This window comes from Drosophila simulans, chromosome 3R (genome assembly GCF_016746395.2).
Source record: "Drosophila simulans strain w501 chromosome 3R, Prin_Dsim_3.1, whole genome shotgun sequence".
NCBI lineage: Eukaryota > Metazoa > Arthropoda > Insecta > Diptera > Drosophilidae > Drosophila > Drosophila simulans.
The window spans coordinates 2,960,241-2,979,631 of NC_052523.2; the positions used below are offsets into that span (position 1 = coordinate 2,960,241).

Genomic DNA, 19,391 nt, shown 5'->3' on the forward strand with positions numbered 1-19,391 from the left:
CCCGGCATTTCCCGGCACCTTGGGCTCGGAAAGCAAGCCAGTATGCATGTCTAGGCTGGATACGATACCACAACTAAATACTTAATTTTCCTCTTTGCCGTTGCCTTTGATTCTTTTAATTTTCCATAGCATAAGGCACATTGGATGGGGCCACCAATACAGATGTACATATGCCTTGTCTGGCAGTACTTACGGCCTACGCACGCACACAAGCGCATCGAGGAGGTGTGGGGAGAATGGGGGAAATGGGGGCGGGACGTGGGAGGCGGGGTGTCTGGCCGCCTGGAAGACAGCTGTTCGGAGCTATGGGTTCGATGCGACTGCAGAATAAGTCGGTCTTTCAACGCCAGCGGACGTTGTTTGTGCTTTGTTTCCATCCCCCAGGCCATATATTACTCATACGCCGCGTGGCGCGATCAGTGGCGATGCGGAAGTGAAATTGTTTTGTGATTGAAATGTAAATAAGCAGGGCCTGCCAAAACAAATATCGTGTTTATCATTGAAAATATGTGAAAGTGCAGACCGCTGATTGACGCAGGCATCGGCGAATGCAGTGCACCCGTGACGTCTCTTTTAATAAATCAGTTTGGAGCATTTATTATTCGTTGAAAAGGCGATTTTCCCAATTTCACTGAAATTTCAATTTGAAACTGAACTCTCGAACGAAACATTTAATGGGCTTTCGCTGAACGTTCCGTGTTCGTAAACATTCGGTTTTGGGTTACAGAAAAACACAGTATTTCAAGAGTAAATAGACGGAAAGAAGCAAGACATATTGAACTGTTGACAAGCTGCCATTATTTGCACACTGGTTCAGATCGCATGGAACATGTATTGAAAAATATATATGTATGCCAGCCTCTAGCTTAGAAAAAATGTTTTGAAACTATAATTAATCTGCAGAAAGATCACAAGCTGTAGCAATGGATAACCTTTAGAAAGCTGATCGCCGACCTCTTCTTTAAAACCAAAACTCTTTGTGTATTGACCGGTTCGATTGTTTAGTCAGATGTTTTAAATAAATTACACATGCTACGGCGTAAACAAACATTCGGCATTGGAACAACTCAAGCAATTAGACATTAAAGACCATCGGAAATCGTTTCGAATTTCTCAAATTAACTGAGCGATAAAACATTTTCATTTTCATTCCATTAAAATGCAGCAGAATGTTTTCAAAATGCTTAAATTCTTGTTTGACACATTTTGACATAATATTTCAAAAGCGAGACAGTTTCAGTGCCTAATGAATGATTTATCGAGTGGGCTGCGTTCCGAAATTCGGAAATATTTATTTGGCATAATAGGACTAGCTGTCCGGCCGACTGCGGACTTTACAAACAGTATGGCTCTTGGGGCCAGGGCCAGTGCAACGTGTAGGTGTTCTGTTTGGATTTTCTCCGAATTTCACTCGATTTCCATTTGCCCAATGCTAATGTAGAAATCGCAGAATGCCCCCGAAGGGCAGCCAGGTAATATTTATCTCCAGTCCGCCCCCAATGAGCTCACATTTAATACGTGGTCGGAGGTAAACACGCACACGAATCGTATCTGCCGACATGTCTAATAGGAAATTGGCCAGAAGCGGCCAACTATTTGAGTTTCCCTCTGTTCCTATCGTAACACTAGAACGCCCGGACTTGTATAAAATAAACAGGCGAAGGTACAATAAATTGAGGCAAACTTATTAGTGTGTGTGCCCGGGCAACAAAAGTACAAGAAAATACAAATATCGAACACAATGGAAACAATAATGTGCGAAACGATTGGAAATGCGCCACACTCGCTGACGCTGTCTCCACCGACTTGACTGGCCCTCTCTGTCTCGCTGTCTCTCCGTCTATATCTCTATATCTCTGGCCCAGTCCGGTCAGCGTCCGATTCTCAGTCAGAAGCAGCCGGCTAGCCGGAGGGCCAACAACAAATCGCAGGCGCGAAAAGCAATCGATTGGAATTATCGAGCTATCGAAATAATCGCTACAAATTTCGAGATCTTCAAAGGGGATAATTTTTCTAGTTGTTGGAAGTAGTTACACAGTTACTTTGAAAACTAAAGTCTGAGAAGTGATCGAAAAGCAATCATCGTGAAATTTTGGCAGTAAATGGTTAAAGTTCAAAGTCTGACTCAACCAAATATTATTTAATTGTTGTGTAAGATAGTGCGAGTTAAAAGTGTGTGCCATTAAACGCATTTAACAAGAATGCCACATTTTATCAGAATCATTTATGATTTATCAACAATGATTTATCGTCAATAAGCACAATAATATCATCATACATCAGTGTTATAACCAATATCCTTTCTATTCCGCGTGTGTTAATCAAAATCCCAAAATATCGAAACCACTATAAATATTTCTTTTATTTTGTGTTCCAGCGGTACTGTGGCCAATGTGTTAATTCTTCGAAAGTGCCTTCGGTTCGCATCCGAGCAGGTGACAAGTGTTAAAGTGCAATGTGCTAATTATGTCACACGGGGCGTATGCGTGCTGTTGAAAGCCAATAGCAAGTGAGAGCCAAAGTAAAAGGCGCAAACGGGTAACGGAAAATCGAATAGGCGAAGATGGTGGCGAAGGAAAAGGCCTAAACGACCATTCAATACTTGTTGAATTATTAGCCGAGTGTGTGTGAGTGCGATTGTGGAAGCAAACAACAAATGTCAACTGCCAATGCCCCGAGAGTGTAAAACGAAATATGTGAAAGATACAAGCCCAGTCGCAGGGGAATCGGCATCCGGGGACAAACGAAAATGAAGTGTCAGCGCTGCTGGGATGAAATTATCAATTGGGCAAGCTGCTGTGGAAATGTGATTTATCCACCTGCCGCGGGTGAGGTGTTCTCCGAGTGTTAGCCGTGTGTTAGCCGTGTGTGCCACACGGGTGTGTGCGTGTAGACAACAAAGGGAAATAATGTCATGCATTGGCTCGACGGCATTTCTTTGGATGACAATTTAATTAGCGGACGCGCCAGCGGCAGCAACGGCGACAACAGCGACGGCAATCAGCGGAAATCAACGCAGTCGAGCTCATCGCCCACCAAAGCAAGTAGGTTGCACCTATGTACTATATTCCGACCACAGTGGCACACACCACAGCAGCAACCCAGCACCACAGTATGTACACCCCACCGCCCACGAGCTTTAATTTGCTGCCGTGAGGCACCCGAGCGTGTTTATTTGGCTTAGAGCGAGAGAGGCAAGCGCAAACTATCCACGTAATCCACATCCCCAAGGAGTGCCAGTTGCAAATTGGTTACCCCAAAGTTTTCGATCGCTAGTTGGTAGGGAGTCCCCAAATCAAAATATGGCGAAATGCACCATGTGGAACATTCGAAACGTCCCTCTGGTGGAACTCATAAAAAACCAAAACAATCATTAGTGAATATATATGATTGTTTAGCCAGAGGGGCAGCAAAATTTATGAGGCATTATGCAGCTAAATAAAAGCGGGAAAATTAATGTTTAAATGATAATGTCTTATGCAATGGTCTTAATCGGCCAACAGGATAATTCAGTCGTAGCAGTTTTTGATGGTTATTAAAAATTACTTTATGCTTGACCACTGATTATTAGGTATTTTTAAGAACGAAATATAAGATTCCATAAATAATTTTTGAAATTTATTATGCTCTTAAATAAGACTGACAAATTCGTAGACTTCGCATCCATAAGCTTGAATTTTCGTTATTTTATTGTACGAATAATGTAATGAACATAACTCGATTGGGAAAATATAAAATTCAGCAATAATTGGAATCGAATTATTCATTGTTGTATTTTTTTAATTGTTTTTTCTTTGTGCTGTACCAAACAATTTATTGGGCAGCATTGAGTATTGCTAAAAAACCTGCAGGAGCAAGAAAAATGCGAACGTATTTATAGGTCAATCGAGAAGCGCACTATCGGAAAATGAATTCCAATTAGGCCGTAAAATATACTTGAAAACGATTTTACCCAATTACCCGATTTACTCAACCCCCAATCATTAGCGGGATTCCAGCCAAATTCGTCTTTTGCGAAAATGAGGTTCAAGCAAGCTGGGAGGCAGGGAGGAAAAATGGATTGTATTCAATTTTAATTGGCCAGCAAATTATTCCAGCTGTAGCCCCCCGACCGTGTGTTTATCCGCGGATTGCTCATAATTGAGATTCAATTATTAAAAACATATTCATCATTTAGTTCGAGCAATTAGCAATGAATGAAAGGCAAATAGCAGAATCGTTTGTACATCATTCCGATTCGACTTTACGCGTATGTGGCTCATTGAACTTGTTTGTGGGTGTTTTTTTTTTCTTCAAAATTATATCCAATGAATCAATTCGGATGCTATGTTAACGATTCCCAAGCAAACTTGTGTCGGCAATTAAAATGGTCTCGCTTCCGTTACCTTGATCGTTCATCGATCATCCGCCACGAATCGCGTTTTCCGCCCAGTGTTTACCCAGTTTTCCGAAAGCCTTCAATTAGCCCAGCCGGATCGTGTGGAACCAATTCGAATTGCTTGACGCATTGATTTTATTTTGGAATTAATTCGCAGCAACAACAAATCGAAAAGTGTTGGGCGCTGTAAATCTCAGCAAAGACGGCAAATTGCTCACATATGGTAATTTAATTTGTAATTTATTGTTTACAAATTCCTCTTGCTTTCATTTAGTTTCGTCTTGTATCGCAGCGGTTCTTTGCGACGTCCGAGCATTGCAACTTGTGGCATGTTGGTATAAATAGACCCGACTCGCTCACCTTTTTGGAACGACTGCGGATGACCCAGTAAATCCACGAAGCAGCATCTTTGTCACCACAAGAGTCTAAAACATTTAACATTTTGGAGCAACGATTCGGACAGATTTATAGAAACAAATTCTTATGCGATAATGAACAAACAGAAAAACGTTTTAATAAACCTGCCACATTCCATTTTATGACATATCAAGTTACTTAATTTTTATCGATTTATGAATTTTAATACTTTTAGCTTTATGGATAATAAGCTCGGAAACGAAAAGTTAGTAAAATCTAATTCTAAAAAACGTTTAAAAATGGTTTAATACCGACTAGGTTTCAATCCCGTTGGCTTATGGGAGTCTACATTTGATATTTTTATGTTACAAAAAACGCTTGTGTTCTACCCCAAAATATATAATTTTCTTATGATTTTTGCTGTTTATACGCTTAGTATTTGAAGGCTCCAACAGGTCATTAAAATATGTTTATTTATTGATTTCACGTAAGTCCATGAGACTGAATGAGGTGCGCGGAAAGACCAATAAAATTAAAACACAATGGCCCATAAAAATAAATCTCTGTCTCCCCATTTTCATTCGCACTCGTGAGCTGGAAAATTCATACGTCGGCTAATATAAACTTTAACTGCTGCGGTGGGTCACACATCACAACTTGCAACCCAATGAGTGCAGGCATTATGTGTGTTTATGAAATCATTCCTAGTGGGTCAGTCGTCGGCAGATCCTCCGTCCGTTCGTCTGCCGTAGAGAGTGACCCACACACATCCGCACTTTTGTATCCACGGGAGGCACACTGCCCCATAATAGATCCATAAACTGCAACAGGCGGCGGCAGAAATAGACAGAAACTTGTTCATTTTGCTTATTTGTCAGAGCGTTTGCTTGTGCATTTTGTTTACTCGCCCCCGGCTCACGCACCATTTCTTTTCTCTCTCTGTATCGCGGCGTGTTCCCCTATTTTCTTACATTTTTCCATTCTTTTTGGAGTTGTCTAGCCCCGGCACAGTGCCGATCAATAGTATGCAGCCAGGGAGAGTTTTGAAATTAATTCGATGTGAGCATATAGTTAAAATTCGTTTTGCGACTAATAAAATGATTCGCATTAAAACAAATTCCATTTAATGTAGATAAGCACACGCTATGTTGATGCTAGAAATGTGAAAATGATTATAATTGTTTAAATAGTGACAATATAATGATACTTTATAGGTGAGACATTATTATGGCTTGATTTTTATTATCTAAATATAATTATATAAAATTGAAGTGTATTGCACAATTTCAGTTTAATTATCTATAAAGGGGTTTTTGACAGAAGTAAGAAATGTATTCATATTACGTTCCTTAAAATTTTTTTTAGGATAAACATGTTTTAAAACACCAACCTTTCGTCCGACATTAAATTTGAATGGAATTCATCTGCAAAAATCTTGTTGAGCACTAAGGAATTTTTGTAAACACAATCAATCCAATATTTGTATATCAAATTCGGTAAAAGCAATCCATTCTTATTGCCAGTGAATATATTTACGAGACCCACTGTCGGCAGACGGTTTAGCAGCTCACGCACATTCTGGCAGTTTATTGGCATGCCGTATGCTGGCCCGCTCGAATGCACCGCCCCCAGTTCCCGTTAGCCGCCCCTGTACCCCAAACCACACGCACACATAGAAAGAACAACAAATAAACTGAGGCTACGCAAAATATTTAACACGAAAAGGCAGAATACACAAAATTCAATGGTGGAGCCAAGTGGTTGCAGTTCCCAGTCGCGTGCCTCGCCGGCCACATCGTATCTGAATCTGAATCTGAATCCGTCCGAAAGAAGAAAGTATCTCTTATCCAGAGCCGTGCGTATCTGTATCTCTTCGTCACCCCCACGAACGCGTGTATATGTATATGCATCTTTCCGGCAATTCACGTACGAATATACGAATGTGTTCAAAAGTGCACCTATAAAATCACCTGGCTATCATGTTTAATGTGCTCAAGTGGCCGAAATGAGTTTATACATATCGAGTTGATAAATATTTTAACGTGCAGCTGGTTATTGGTGAATTGTTGGCGATCATAAATTATAGCGTTTATAAGAGCTTGCACAAATATTTATGAGTTCTTACTACGATACTGAGTAAGTTTATAAACGAGATCAACTCACTCCCTTCTTTTGTTTATTCGAATTGTGTATTTTGGCGAAAGATATAACATTTGCGGAATTCTCAGATTCAATCATAACCTGGGGAGTTTGTTTTCTTTCAATTGGCATCTTTTGAATTAAAATGGTATTAAAACGTGCCAGCAATATCTTTCGGGAATCTTTCGTATACCTTTCACCTTGATAAATTTACGACCCCAGCCATAAATTAGCTGAAGAGATGTATATATTCCATTATACAGGGCCCTGTGTGCCAGTTATGCAATGGACAAAGAAAATCCTTTCAATGCTGACGGAGAGAAAGGAAAACGCCTCCCAAGCGGGTGGGCACATTGGGCACTTGGGGGATGGGGGGATGAATACGGGGGAGGCCGTCAAGGAGCGAGGCTGAATTGTAACACATGTAAATATTAATGAAGGATGACAATGTGTACTTGACAACTTAATCGATAAATCAATTGCTATGCCAGATAGTGCTTCACCCCTTTTCAATAAAAATGTGTGCTCCGCTACAGTTCTTGTCTGGCCCTTTGTGGCAGCTCCCTCCACGAGGAGGTTGGGCTTGGCTGGCTGGGCTCGGTGCGTGTGTAGCATACATCCTGGCGCTGGTACATTGTGTAACCGTCCAGACATCGTCGCCGCAAAGCCATAAAGAACGGAATGTCATTGAACATCTAGATATTAAAAGGGGAATCAGTATTCCACACGACATCCCGCCGAACCCAAGACTTTCAAGGTGCCACGAAACGTATTCAAAATGCCAAAAAGTTACAAGAGTGTATTTTCACGATGGGGGAAACCCTCTAATTCTGTTTGTTCCACAAAATGTAGAGCCATAAAGTTGCTTAATATAAGTAATTAAGTGCTTGCAGTTTATTTACAAGGAGATTGATCCAACTATTGTCGTCTTCTTTTTTTTTGGCTACAACATTCGAACAAGTTTTTTAAATCCTAGTTTTTAAGTGCGTACTTTCTGGGCACAATCTTATTATTCCCAATAAAAGATTTTGCCAATGAAATGGTGTTTTAACAAAACACCTACGTATGCAGAAATTTATCTATGTCGGATTGATGCATGTGCCATATTGATAGGGGAATTAATTACAATTACGAATTACTTGTCAGATGCATCACTTTTCTAATGTGTTTGTACCCGACTGGTCAAAATTTCAATGCGCTTACACACGGCTCTTGCCTAAATAAACACGCTCTCAGCTATTTGTAAACAAAGCCAACCCAGCAAAATCAAATAGATCCTAAATAAAAACGCAAAACCAAAAAAGTGAATACACACACACACACACCCCATCCAACAAAAAAATCAAATAAGCAAGAAAATAATTTTCCATTTTCATTATTATGATTTTGTCTTTACCACTTTTTTCATTCTTTTACCTCCGCCCCCTCTTATTTTCTGTGTTGTTTCGGTTTTGTGTACATGTTTTTGTTTTACTTTATGTGTATTTTGTTTTTTGTTTGTTGGTTTTTCTTTCACATGCGGGAAAACTAATGCACGACTATGCTCCGAGAACGAAGACGTCATGCACACTATAAGCTAAACAGCAGGTAAACTTTACTACATTTTCTTTTCCTTACTAGCCGTAAGCTCTAGAATTAAGTTTATGGCCGAATAAAATCCCAAAAAGGAGGCGTGTCGTTTTTAAAAGCGATCGGAATATAAGAGAAAAAGCTGCGTGAAAAGGCTTTTCGTAGGGGAAGTATAAATGCGAGCTTTAGTGATCAGTGAAAGCTCCTTTAATAGGACATGGCTTTTAGTACGGTATTTTATAGGAAATTATTCGAAAATTTATTTTTCGAAAAGAGAAAGCTGTGTTATTTATCTGCATTTTAATTAAACGTCTTCTGTGGTGAACACCTGAATGAATATGATTGGTAGCCTATATTAACTTATCTGAACTGAGCACAACCATAATAACCACGTTCGCTTCGATCTAATGCATGGCCACCACTAAAGTTCGTGGTATCGTGGAAATGCCATAAATTCTAGACCCATTCCCGGCTGTTGAGGTACTTTCTTAGCTTACGCAAACTATTGCCTAAGCAAACAACTCGCCGAATTGAAAAGTCCAAGATTAAACTGTCGCCGTCAAATTTATGTCAAAATAAACAATAGGTACCGCGGCGGTAAATGACAGCGGCGATTAGCCTTAAAACAAATTGGCACGAGTTTGACAGAGCTGCGGGCTCCTTAAATGATATTTATGCCTCTGCCGCGCTAAGTTAACCTTTGCTAATTTTCTAATTGGCTGATAAATAAGCGGATTCACACGTCGCTTTCATATCGCACACTGAAATATTATTTATTGGCAGTGTTGGCCAGCATGTGAACTTTACATAATGAATAAAATGCAGAGAGGGGCTAGCCGGTCGAGTGGGACTTATTTTTAAAATCTTGTGCGTAGAGCACAAAAAATATGTATATATGTCCAAGATTTAATGGGATCCTCCGATGTGTGGGTGCCAGAGATAGTTTTATTTGGGCCGCCAATGTCGCGACATATTTAAATGGGGGGAGGGCATCCTGGCCGTTAATTCATCCCATCGTATCTCAATAAAATAGCTGTTTATTTAATTGAAAATGCGGTTATAGTTAATTTACTCTATCATCTGCTGCTTACCAAAGAAATAAATTAATTTCTTCTACACTCGGTTACAACATTGCCAATCCACAAAAACCAAACCAAATGCAGCATGGAATGCGATTAAGGGCTTGATTAATTTCCATTTACATCCTATGTTATTAATACCGATGCAAGTCCCCACAAAAAAAAATTGGCTCGAACGGAAATTTCATTCAACAAATAAATTTGCGAGTAAATATAATCAACGTGCTTGCAAAAAAAAAATATGTATATTAACAATATTGGCATAATTAGATGGATAATTGATTATGCAAGCATATTTGTATATGTATATACATATATTTGTACTATTTTTATGGCTAGTTTTTGTCAATCAATTACAATTAAATTTTTTTTAAGAAAAACTTAACAAAAGAAAAGCTGTCAAGTACACTGGCGAATTCGTCAATAATTGTGGTTACTTTTTTTAGAATAATAACTAAAATTCTTTTAGTTATTTTAACTAAGTAACTACAACAAAGAACGTCATTATCATTAAACCATACCTTTTTTTTTAAATTTAAATAAGCTTTCAATTGAGGTGCTTTAAATTATTTTAACTATAAAATTAATTAATAAATAATCTTAAAAAGTGGACCTCTTATTGTGCCGAGAAAAATGTTTTACTTTTCTTAGAATTATTTTAAAACTTAATCCATAATTCCATAAGGCTAAATTAATTAATTTGTTCACTTTACTTAATTAAACTTTTAATGAAATTTAATGATATGCAGCGAACGCATCATGGAAAAGATTAAGAGGCTGAAAGTCAGTGGGGCTAAATGTGTTATTTTAATCACAGTACTTTATAAATTATTGCCTAAGAGCATCTAAAGTTCGTTGTCCTTGGCATTTGTTGGCCCCCAGCTTTCTGCGCTCTTTATTCACGGGCTTTTGTTAATCATATAAACGATTCTCGACACAGCATGCGTACATTTCATTGAGAACGATGATTTGTTGTTCCTTCGATTCACTCGCCGAATTTGCTTTATGAAACTTTTTTGCTGTGCTCGCTTTTCGTTTTCATTTTTAATTTTCCTTTTAATTTGTATAAAAACCGATGCAGACAAAGCTTGTTGCTCTTGGCGGCAGCGTTCAATGCCAGTCGTCGGCGTTTGTTGTTCTAGTCGCCTGGTTTTTTGGCCAAAACTGATCTCTCCTAACTGTCAGTTTTCGGTTTACAGTCGACTCGTGCGGTTTTGCTGCGGTGAAATTGTCTTCTTTTCGGCCATTTCTCATATTGTCAAGCGGCTGGTTGTTAACAGAACCTATAATTAATTACTGAAACTAATTTGAAGTCTCCGAAAATGGTGCGCCAGTGAGATTTCCGTCGACGATTGCATAAACTTGGGAAAACCCCAGAATAGTGTGCTTACCTAGTGACGAGTGTGGTTAGATCTATTATCTACATATTTGATAAATGAAAGGCGCTAAGACAACGCGAACGCAATATGAAAGGAGCAAGAGCAAGAGCAACAAACGCTCGGAAAAGTCGGCCAAGTAAGCGAAACGTTGCCCTCGCTTTTCAGTTCGAATTTCCCTTCCATTTTAATTTCCCTTTCTCGACGCCAAATGCCAAATGCACTTTGAATTCGGGCACGGACATCTGGCCCTCGAATATTATTAAAAGTCATTAACATTTTTCTAATATTCTTACTCTTTAGTGGTCGTAAAATAAACAATATTCGCTTATGGCCAGCCGAGCTAAAAATAATTCCAGTTTGTTTATCATCGGTTCGTGTACATTGTCCAACATGATTTTACACTACAAAGTTGTATACAAAGCTCCCTAAAAATGTTTACTCATGCAAATCTATCTGCAATCTGTGTATTTTCCTTAGTGCCCGTGTATGGAAGACTTCAATAAAACTGCCATAGTTTGCTGTGCTATCGATCATCAGTTTATCGATCTTATAGTTTGGTATATTTAGAGGCAAACGTGACGTTTAAAAGCGTTTTCGAAAGTCTAAAAAATAGAACACAGAAACGAGGGCTGGGGAATAAGGAAAACAAATATCGCTAAACCACAATTTCTGAGAACTAAATAAATTTGCAGTTAGTCAGCTTAAAAATATAAAAAATAAGTCATAAAAAACAATAATTTTCACAAATTATAAGGTTTATTTTATATACTCAATAATAATATGATTTCTAAATTAATTCTTATTCAGTATGACTTTATTATATATAATAATTTTTGATAAGTTCGTTTCATACCGTAGTTAAACAATGATAGGCAAATCATACCAATTTCGGATACTTTAAAGCTTCAATCAATAAATTTTATAGCTGATTACAAAATAAGTTGCAAAGTTACAAAATATATTCAGTGAATAACAAATTCAATTAAACCGTTAACTATGATAAGCACTTACAACTATGTGATACCTGTTGGTCAGCCATTTATTGATTATTTTATATTATATTACATATTAATATCGTATTTATATTCGACAGTGCGCCCTAAAATCGAAATTTATAAAATACTTCTAATAGAGAGTATCGTACAATTTGTTGATGCTTTTCAAAATGTTCCATGAATAACTATTTATTGCCAAGGAAAAGACTTAGCCAAGTCTCTTCAGGGAGTTATGAATTTTTAGAGTTATTAAACAAAATATTTTCCATTTACTGATTTAGGCATTCAAGGGTCGTGGGATTAGTGCTTTTTAGGCCTTATAGTTACCAAGATCTCTTAGTGTTTCTTCTCCTATTTTTTTTTTTGCTTAAAATCAACCTATATATTGTACGTGTAAATATACTTCTAAGCAGATTGTATTAAAATGTTGTGATTTAAAAAAATGTCAATGTGCGATGCACATACATTTGGGCTGATTAAGGATATATGATCTGCGCCTAAAAGCCTGCAACACATTGATGAACCGTTTGAAAAGATGTTCGAAAGAGCGCTGAATACTATTCGGTGTTCGAAAAAGTATTTAAAATTAAAACACATTTTCAATTAGGCAAAATAAATGACACTTGTCTGAGTTGAGAATGGCGGGTAAATATTTGAAGACAAAAATTCTGACGCCTTATAAATACGGGGCGATGTTTTCAGATCTACGCATTCCACAATTCGTTTGGGAGACAGTCTCCCAGACAAGATATGTACGTTGAAATATATGTGTTCCTTTTTGTTCATAAATATTTTTTATGCAAGATGGCTCGAAGAGCTGAGGTCTCCGAAGCGATCGGCAGTTTGTCAAAAATTCTCAACGCAGACAGCAGTGTCATATCGCTTGGTATAAAAAACGTAAGTTATGGAAAATCTGCACAGAATCCCATTTTTATGGATCATTTGGGATTTGAATGGATCTTTTAAATGCCTAATTTGATTTGCAGAGGAAAGAGGAAGTGTGTTAAATAGTCAAGGGAAACTTTGGAATACTCTTTTTGAAGATCTCCGTGCATATTTATTTGCCTAAAGAATTCTGGTAAAAAATTCCCTAACGATTTTACGTATGCCAACAGGCGTTGATTGGATTTAATAATTTATTTATGCTTCGTTGTTGTAATTTATTGCTCTGCTGTGCTTATTTTCCTCTTCCTTGATGTTTTTTCTCTAGCAGCACCTCGAAGCGCACCAAATCGGTGATATATTTATATTTATTTTTTTCTTCAACGCCTCTTTTTTATTATTATTTATTTATACGTGGCGAGTGTTGAAAGGCCGCGGCCATATAGTCGAGGAGAACGTCTAACAATTGGTACCAATGCTGGACCTATCTGGTTCAGTTGACTTACAGCATTCGTTGAAGAACGACCCACATTTTTGGGGATTTAGATATTTCTCGGTTAAACCAAGTTGGGAAAGAGTTTGGAATGTTGATCGGCTGCCGTTCGCCATGGCAACCGCTTAGCACTCGAAGGCAATGACTAGCTTTAGTTAAACGAATAGAAGGCATTTTAGTCATATTTACTAAATTAATTTGTATCCTTTCAGATTGGACAGAAAGTCTTCGCGGGGCATGATATACGAAAATGAGGAGCTCAGGCTGCGCACCATTAATATTAATGCAGAAGTGGAACGAGGTACGCCAAATACGATAATAGCTGATCAAAAGCTGGTCAGAAGTGTACATATACCGCAGCACACAGGAAATCAAATAATCGTTAAACAAATGGCCCAAAAACAACCCGATAACAGCCAATTAAAAAGACATTAGATGGTGGCTAGGAAACCAAAATAATCCTACATAATATAGCTAGAGAAATATCTCTACACGCACCTACTCGTACATAAATATCTGCCCACCTCTTCGTGTATATCTGTCGGAATATTCATTAAAAATGTTTTCATTGCCAAAACAGAAGATAAGCGAATGTAAACAATGCGATTTGAGGTGTCTAATGGTCTGACAGCTCTGCGTGATGCCCACGTGCTGTTCTTTAGACTCGTCCAAATCCTATTGAGTCTTTTCTGCCCATTCTGGGTTCCCTATTGAGTCAAACTTATGCGTCCCCCACTTTCCAGGGCAATCGGACATCAAGCGCCTGCGGCGGGAGAATGAGCAACTGCGTCGGGAGATCTGGACCTTGCGGGACGAGTGCGATAGGCTAAACAAACGCTTCAAGGCGAAGCTCAACGAGCACGAGTTTGGTGGATGCAGGGGCAGCGGGGGCAGTGGCGGCACATGCCACGCCTACCGGTGCAGCGGCGGTGGGCGTGGGAGCGGAGGTTGTGATGCTAATAGTGATGTAAGTGCACTCTAGACTCTCAGCTTAGTTTTTCGATTCGAACTGGAAGGATTGGTTCCAAATTCCAATCATATCCTTATTTTAAAATGATTCCTTTTCCCTTAAGGACTCTGACTCATGTGATACGTGTCGCGGGGCAGACGACGGGCACTGCAGCGACGAGTGCTGCCAGGAGGGAGGATCCTGTGCGCCACCAAAGCCTCCACTACCGCCGGAGGTGCCCAGCCACCCATCCCAATCTAAGAACGAGGATGGTAACAGCACCAACCAGACCAAGGAGCCGCAGCCCATGCACTTCGATCACCTGTCCGTGGTCTCTGAGGAGACGCTGAGTAACCCGGAGCTGATGCACGTCCAGCAGCAGGAGCACCTCACGATATTCCCCCCACCAGACGCCCACGGATCGCAGAGCACGCTGCCCAGCATGATGGGACCGCTCACCCCGCTGACGCCCATCGAACTGGTGGCCAATCAGCTGAACGACCTGCAGGCTATGGTGCCACCATTGTCCTACTTTGAGAACATCCTGTCGCAGCATATGGGCGCACGAAACGCCGGTGGGTAATCCGGCGGCTTAATTAAATTCATTTAATGAACATCTTCTAACTAAATCACTTGCAGCCCAAACGCCCTCTCCGGAGTTGGGGACCAGTTCGAGCACCACCACCGGCAAGACGATGCGGCACACCAATGGGTGGGACTACAATCTGCAGTCGCCCTTCACGCAGCGCAAGTACAACGAGCCGTCGTCGCCGTCCCGCTCTCCACCGCCGCCTGTGAGCACGATGACCACATTTGTGCCCACGTCCACCCTGCAGACGATGCCCAAGATCGCGCTGAATGCTCCGCCACACCCACACCTGGCGGATGGTGGCGACATCGAAACGGTGGCCATCACCACAAATGCCGCGCAGCAAGCGCTCAACAGTCCGAAGCACTTCTTTGCGCCGATCAAGCCGCGTTTGAAGCTCAACACCAAGCTGGCCAATCAGGGACAGGATCTCGAGCAGGACGATCTACCGCCGGGCTCACCGCCGCCGCCCTTGCGAGATCCACCGGATATCTTCGTGAATAACGCCCTGGCCTCACCCTATCAGCGGCAAGTGTCCCCACAAGTAAGTCCTCGTCACCGACGGTCCACTCACTCGCATTGCCACGCCCACAGCCACCAGCGCAGCCGCCAACGCCCAAAGCCAAGCCACTGCTCCCTGCATCGGGCGGTAGTGGACGTGGCCGCTGCCGTGGGCTTGGGAGAGGTGGGTCCGCATCCGGGGTCCAGTGTTCTCGATATATACACCGCTGCTCTGGCGGCAGCAGCTGCCGCCAGGTGCTCACCGCTTCCGGCGGCCAGATCCGTCGAACCCATCTACGCTACAGCACAAAAGCCGGCTCAAAATACGTGCATCTCGGCCACGTCTGTTACACAGCCGGTGATGACCATCACCACCCAATCCAACAAGACTACCACCACTAGGTGGCCTTCGCCCCAAAGATTGGTGGCCAGTCGAGCGAAGGCCGTTGGCGAGGCCAAGAGGGCGGCCAAGTCCGCGGAGAACGTCAGTCAGGTGAGGGATCCTCTGGCCATCAGACGATCATCCTCGTGTCATAGCCATCTCCGGACCCGCTCATCACTTTCTGGCGTAGAATCGGTGTTTAGATTTTTTAGTTTCGAGTGAATTTCGACCCAATCCCTATTGTTAGAAAAATTCCCCTTTCATGTTTTATTATCTTTATTCAAGTCTTGTTTTTCGCTCATCTTTATATATTTTAAAATGTTATTCGAAAATTATCCATCTTTGATGAATATAACATTTTTTGGTTAATAGAATTATTAAGTGTTATATGTATATATGATTTTATATATTTCATCAAAAACATATAGTTACCCACTAAATATTTTACATTGACGTTAAAAAACGGGGTATTTTTTAAATGAATAGAATTATAATTTAGAATTAGTTCAAATTGTTTCATTACCATTTGTGTTTAATCATACTCCCAGTATACATGAACTTTAAAATTTAGGATAAGAACCGATTTTTATAGTTTCCCTAGATGTGGTGCATATGGAAATATTAATTTTATAAAAATAATACTCGTTTAGTTTCGAAATTGGGAAGTCATAACCCTCTCCTTCCAACAAAAATGTTTCAATGATTTTGCCTAAATTTGCATTAGCACATAAAATTAATTTTGAAATTAAATTATCCGCAGACGGACTCGGTCAACTTGGAGTCCATTCTGAACGACATCGAGACGATTTCGGAGGATATACTGGCCATTCAGCTCGAGAAGAGCAAGTCAAGGGACAACCTAAGCCACAATAATAACAAGGACGATGAGAGGGCGAAGAAACCCTATCGCTCCGAAATGAACCTGTATCTGCAGTATGACGGCACAAATCCGACCATTTCACCCGCCACCACGGACACCCAAACAACGGAAATCGGAACAACTACACCGGCGGTGACCACGTCCAGCGAATCGGGAAACAGTGGGAGCAGTAAATTAGTGCGACGCACCCGATCCTTGGAGAGGGAGCACACCGACAGCCCTGCACCGCACATTCCGGACCCCATGACACCGTTTCCCGACAAGTGCACCTACCTGGGATTCGAGCAGCTGAACCAAGCGGCAGCTGGGGCCGGAGTGCCTCCCCAATCGCCGAATGGCCAAAGGCCTCCCATCGCAGCCAAGCCGAATGTACCGCTGAAACCACCGCCCCCGCTGCCACCAGCCCGCAGGCCAACCATGCCCACTGAACCACCGCCCCCGCCTCCAAGCACTTCCGCTTCCGGCGTAATCGGTCTGCCGCCCAACAAGAGTCAACTGTATAAGACACTCGCCTCGGCGGCTGCCAAAAGAGCCATCTTCCGCTCATCGCCGTCGCAGTTAACCAGATCCCTGGACGTGGATCCCACTGCATCGGATGGGGAGGCGGGCGTGGCAGGTGACCAGTCAGCTGCTGGAAATGTGAGTAATACGAACTCAATACTTACGAAATAATAATCCAGTAAATGTTTGTTTTTATAAGAAACCTCATTCGTTTACCTAATTCTATATATTCATCATACTTTATTTCTATCAAGAGACTATTAGTGTTAAACTCTGGAAACCCTTTCAGATGGACGAGTTGGCGCGGCGAAAGGCACGACGCGTATCCATCGTTTGCGGATCCGGACAGGGAGGCCAGCAGGACGAGGTGGCCACGCCCGTTACTACCGTGCCCATGGCTACCGCCAGTTGTGTGGACCTCAGCACAGTGCTCACTCATCCGGCAATCAAGGCTTTCAAGATGAGTCACAGCACCCCCAACTCGCCGCATTCCTCGCGTCGTCGCACCAACAGTAACTCGATGGCAGCTCCACCGGGAACACCGGTGGGCGGTGGACACCCCGAAATAGGGGCCACAGCATCGGCACCGCCCAGCACCACCCATCATCACCACCATCGCAAGGAGGGCAGTGATCCGGTTCCCATGACGGCCACTGTTAGTCGGACCAAGTGCTCCAGGCGGCACTCCGAAGGCACCGTTCATACCGTTCACCGCAACAGTGCTGCCAGCGGAGGAGCAGGCGGTGGCCACCACCATCACAGCCACAGCCACCACCACCCGCACAGTGGAATGGTGATCAGCAGCAACCCGCACCACAGCCACCATTCCCACCAGGACAGCAACCACGAGACGGTTACCTCGCTGTCCGATCGCAACTCCAACAGCTTCGCCTCCTCCCGCGAGTCCTCCACTAGCTTCAGCATGCGCTCCAATCGCCGGAAGATCTCGGTCAGTTCGCACACGGGCGGCAAGATCCCGTGGTGCGGCTGCTGGGGCAATGGATGCCTCTAGATTGGGGCGAGGTATCATCAGCTACCGTCCAGGAACAAACTCAGTATAGTTCACTTAGCCATCAGAATCAATCAATTGAATGGGTGTAGATAAATAAGAGTTAGCATACACGTTTGAGTACAAATAATTACCCAAAATCAAAACAAACAAAATGCCACATTCGATAAATAATTAAAATGCCAAAGCATTTTAGTATTGGTTTCAAAATGGTTTTTCAATTATTAAAAATTATTTGCTGACAAGTATTGGATTTTTAGAATCATAACTCAGTGAACTTAAACGTAAATATTATAGTTTGTATTTTGTTATTTGGGACTGAGTAAAAGAAAATTATAAATTTCAATCACTACTTGGTCTCGTCTGACTTTATTCGATTTGATTACGGCTAAGTGAATTATACTGAAATCCACAAAGGAGTGTACATTTCTAAATTCTCATATATCCACTTAACGTGTTTGTATATGGCTAAGTAAGGTTAGATTGCCAAACAAAAGCGGAGCAGCATTTTGTTTCTAGGAACTAAGTACAAAACCCATTTTGAAAAGTTATTAATTTAACCAACGCAAGTCAAAATCAAGCCCTATTTTTGTTGTACATATTACGTTAGAAACAATTAAGTTGTAGCATTTAAATGTTGGTCTCGAATAGAAGTCATGTAAATTCTACAAACAAAGTTATGTTATAATTGTTGCTGAATTCGGAGAGAATGCAAATCAGAAATACAAAATAGAAAATATTTATGGTATTCTTGTGGTCTAAATGCATAAATATGTCTGAGCGAATAGTTAGGAGTTGGAAACAAATTTGCGGAACATTATTAGGTAATGTTTGTGGCACTTATCGTTTAATTATGCTCTCTCAAGCTTAAATTATGGTAGTATAACTGAATTTTTATCGGCTCTGCTCCTGCATTTGAATTCCCGCGTCACAACTTTTTCGGCAAAATTTCATTTCACGCTTGTTAGCCGCTCTAAAGTTGCACTCGCCGCACGGATCCGGTGACTTTAACGCCGGAGAGGAGCGAGGATGAGAGTACAAGGACACAGGTGGCGGCGTGCAGGAAACGTTGGTTGCAACTGCAACTGAAATTGCGCAACAAGCGAAATATACAATATGCAAATTAGCCGCAAATTAAGGTGTAAAAATGCATGACACACAAAACGCCTCTAGGATATATGCAGGAAACAAATTAAATTTTCTCCGTGTACCGCTGCAAATTGCGGTTGCAGTGCAAGGCGTGAAGGTGATGGGAGTGTGGAAAAAAAAAAATGAATTGAAATAAAAAAGCCAGGTCAGAGGGCACCGC

At 41.4% G+C, this 19,391-nt stretch overlaps 1 protein-coding gene across 14 annotated transcripts; it reads left to right on the forward strand.

The window, feature by feature from the left end:
• Positions 1 to 295: 295 nt before the first annotated feature.
• Positions 296 to 18,821, forward strand: LOC6726974 (verprolin). Of its 14 annotated transcripts, none has more exons than XM_016176217.2 (9): positions 296 to 457; positions 2,378 to 3,044; positions 8,425 to 8,461; positions 13,484 to 13,572; positions 14,015 to 14,238; positions 14,345 to 14,795; positions 14,860 to 15,803; positions 16,453 to 17,211; positions 17,363 to 18,821. In XM_016176217.2, the coding sequence occupies exons 2-9, from the start codon at positions 2,915 to 2,917 to the stop codon at positions 18,083 to 18,085; spliced, it is 3,357 nt and encodes a 1,118-aa protein (XP_016033483.1). In that variant the 5' UTR covers positions 296 to 457; positions 2,378 to 2,914; the 3' UTR covers positions 18,086 to 18,821. The 14 variants fall into 14 exon arrangements, with proteins under 14 accessions (XP_016033483.1, XP_039150815.1, XP_039150811.1 ...); XM_039294881.1 differs by having other exon boundaries at positions 14,860 to 15,353; XM_039294877.2 differs by lacking the exon at positions 296 to 457 and adding an exon at positions 489 to 747.
• The last annotated feature ends 570 nt before the right edge of the window (positions 18,822 to 19,391 follow it).